General features: G+C 32.3%; 1 protein-coding gene across 11 annotated transcripts in view; it reads right to left on the bottom strand.

Moving 5' to 3' along the window:
* Positions 1 to 2,502, bottom strand: part of LOC107626874 — a 153,808-nt gene that overhangs the window by 121,073 nt on the left and 30,233 nt on the right. For 9 of the 11 annotated variants that reach the window (XM_021115435.1, XM_021115437.1, XM_021115440.1 and 6 more), the window contains 2 exons: positions 1,200 to 1,976; positions 113 to 1,000 (listed from right to left, as the gene is read on the bottom strand). In XM_021115435.1, the coding sequence (XP_020971094.1) occupies positions 113 to 1,000; positions 1,200 to 1,976 (1,665 nt within the window). The remainder of the gene's footprint in view (positions 1 to 112; positions 1,001 to 1,199; positions 1,977 to 2,502) is intronic. The other 2 variants (XM_021115439.1, XM_021115438.1) reach the window with 1 other exon arrangement.

Here is a 2,502-nt window from a genome sequence, read left to right as displayed (position 1 = left end):
AGTTACATAATAAATAAAATAAAATAATGTATATGTCTTAATTATTAAGTAAATGAGGAAATGAAAGGAAACCACTAACCAAAAAGAAAATGAAATTTCATAAAAGACTTACCATATTGTCAAATATGTATCTTATTGTAGATCCTATATTGTCTTCGAGCCAGCACCATCTCTTTTTCTCTTTGTCATGCACATAATATATTTTTTGCAAATTTGGCCCACACTCGACTTTCTTTTTAGAGAAATTTTTCATGTTGGGGCATGCACTCACAATAAAATTCTCCAGTGATGGGAATTTAAAGGCACAATTCTCGGAGCTGCAGAAACTATTAAGGCTTTTCAATGACACAAGCTCAAGAGTTGTCAATTGTTTGAAAATGATGGGAATCTCCGTGCCTACATTTTCTTTTTCTTCCTGTCCTTCTTGTGTTTCCTCTTCCTCTACAGATTCAGAATCCTCTTCTTCTTGTGTTTTCTCTGAAACAATTTCCTCTAGATTTTTACAATTGATTACCTTCATGGTTTTGAGTTGACCCAAGCTTTTGGCAGTTGATGGTGACATCACATATTTTAACTCCTCACAGTCAACCACTTCTAGAATTGTCAAGTGAGCGAGAGACACAGACGAAGGTGCTATAGTGTGCAAACTTAAACAATTGTTTATAACCAACGACTCTATCTTTTGAAGAACTGCATCTTGTTCAAAGCAAATTTTCTCAAGATAACACATGTTTGTTAATGTCAAGCTTTTCAACTTTGGCACTACCCCAATAACGGGCCTTCTTGTTCCACCAGACTTCAACTCTTCAAAGTCACAATCATCCAAGCGTAAGCTCTTGAGGTTAGGATTGCAATGAAGGAAAGAATATATAATATCAGAATTGTTCAGTCGAGACAACTGAAGCTCTTCTAAGCTATCCCTTCTGTAGTCATAGTCCATTGATGACCCGACGAGATATCGTGATTCAATGTGCATTGATTTTAACTTATTATTGATTACCTATATAAAATAAATAATTAAAATCAATAAAATATATATAGTAGAATCTAAATATGTGAAAATATATTTATATACAACATTGCTATTGACGGTTCTATTTTAATTTATTTGTTTAATTTTTCTTATGCCATAAACTTTCTTCCATTTTACTACTAGCAAGCTCGAATTTATGCAGAATTAAAAGACTTGCTAGTATTACCTCCTTTACTTTTACTTTAACTTTTCCAGTTTTAGAATTTTCTGGAAAAAGAACATTCTTTATTTCTGCATGTGATGAGGTTTCTTCAAATAGTTCCAACAAGTCACAACTTTTAATAGATAGGTCCTTTAATGTTGGACAACGTAATTCATAAGCTCCTGATGAATAGAAACTCTTGAATTTTGATAATCCAAAAAACTTAACAGTAGTCAATTTAGGAAACTCAAATTGAATAGGACTACTTGAGTTGATGACAGCATCTTTTCTCTTGCCGACTATTTCCCTCAATTGGTAGCAATCTGATACCACAAAGCTTTCAAGGCTTTCAATCTTTATTTCAACATTCTTGACTACAGAAACTGAAAATATGTTTTCCAACCTTCCACAATCATCCACCCATATCTTTTGCAATTTGAGATCACTCCATTTTACTTCTTTCTTCCATTTGAATACATTTTCCAGTTTTGGGAGTGTTTCTAAATGAATATCTTGCAACTTGATGTTATGCATAGCATCTTGTTTTTTATCATCATCATCAGCTTCCTCAAATATAACTTTGATTGACGCGCAGTTGGTAACCCTCAAGCAACTTAAACTAGACAATCTTTGGGCCATATTATGAGGAATTACATTGACCAATTCATCACACTTATCAATGATCAGAGTATTCAGTTTGCCAAAGGAAATTTCAGGAGTTTCATCAGAATTCCATATCTTACACAATCTCTTCATGTTACTCAGCTTGACGGTCTTCAAGTTTGGAAAAATGGCATCCTGCTTTTGGTTGACATACAATATAGAAAGCTAAACAAAATTAGCAACTATGATAAATACTTGTATTGCATTAAAAATGGGTGATTGAATGAAGCGGTATAGAAATTCATGTGAAGGTGCATGGGTGTATATAAAAAGGTAAATAAGGAATATGAATGTGAATGGATGAAGAGATAACTATATATGCAGCAAAGGAAGGAGAACTAAAAGCCCTTTCGTTCTTTTACAGTTTTACTCAAAAGACATTGTAACAAAGGAAGCACGAGATTCAGAGCGGCTTATGAGCAATAGAATTAGGCTTCAGGATCTTCTAAAACATGACATTATTTTTTTTGAAAGTCAAATGTTCACCAATTATCGAAAATGAGATCACTTATTCTATATTTTTTTTAATGTTTAAGAGTGTAACGGAAATTTTGTTTTAGCTAAATGAAAAGTCAGAAAAGTTGAATTTGTTAGTAAATATTTAAATGTTAATTTTATTAAAATAATATTAGAAGATCAATAAAATTTATTATTTTTGGCCAAC

Source organism: Arachis ipaensis, chromosome B02 (assembly GCF_000816755.2).
Source record: "Arachis ipaensis cultivar K30076 chromosome B02, Araip1.1, whole genome shotgun sequence".
NCBI lineage: Eukaryota > Viridiplantae > Streptophyta > Magnoliopsida > Fabales > Fabaceae > Arachis > Arachis ipaensis.
The sequence above is the reverse complement of the archived record's forward strand: the minus strand, read 5'-3'. Positions and strand labels throughout refer to the sequence as shown.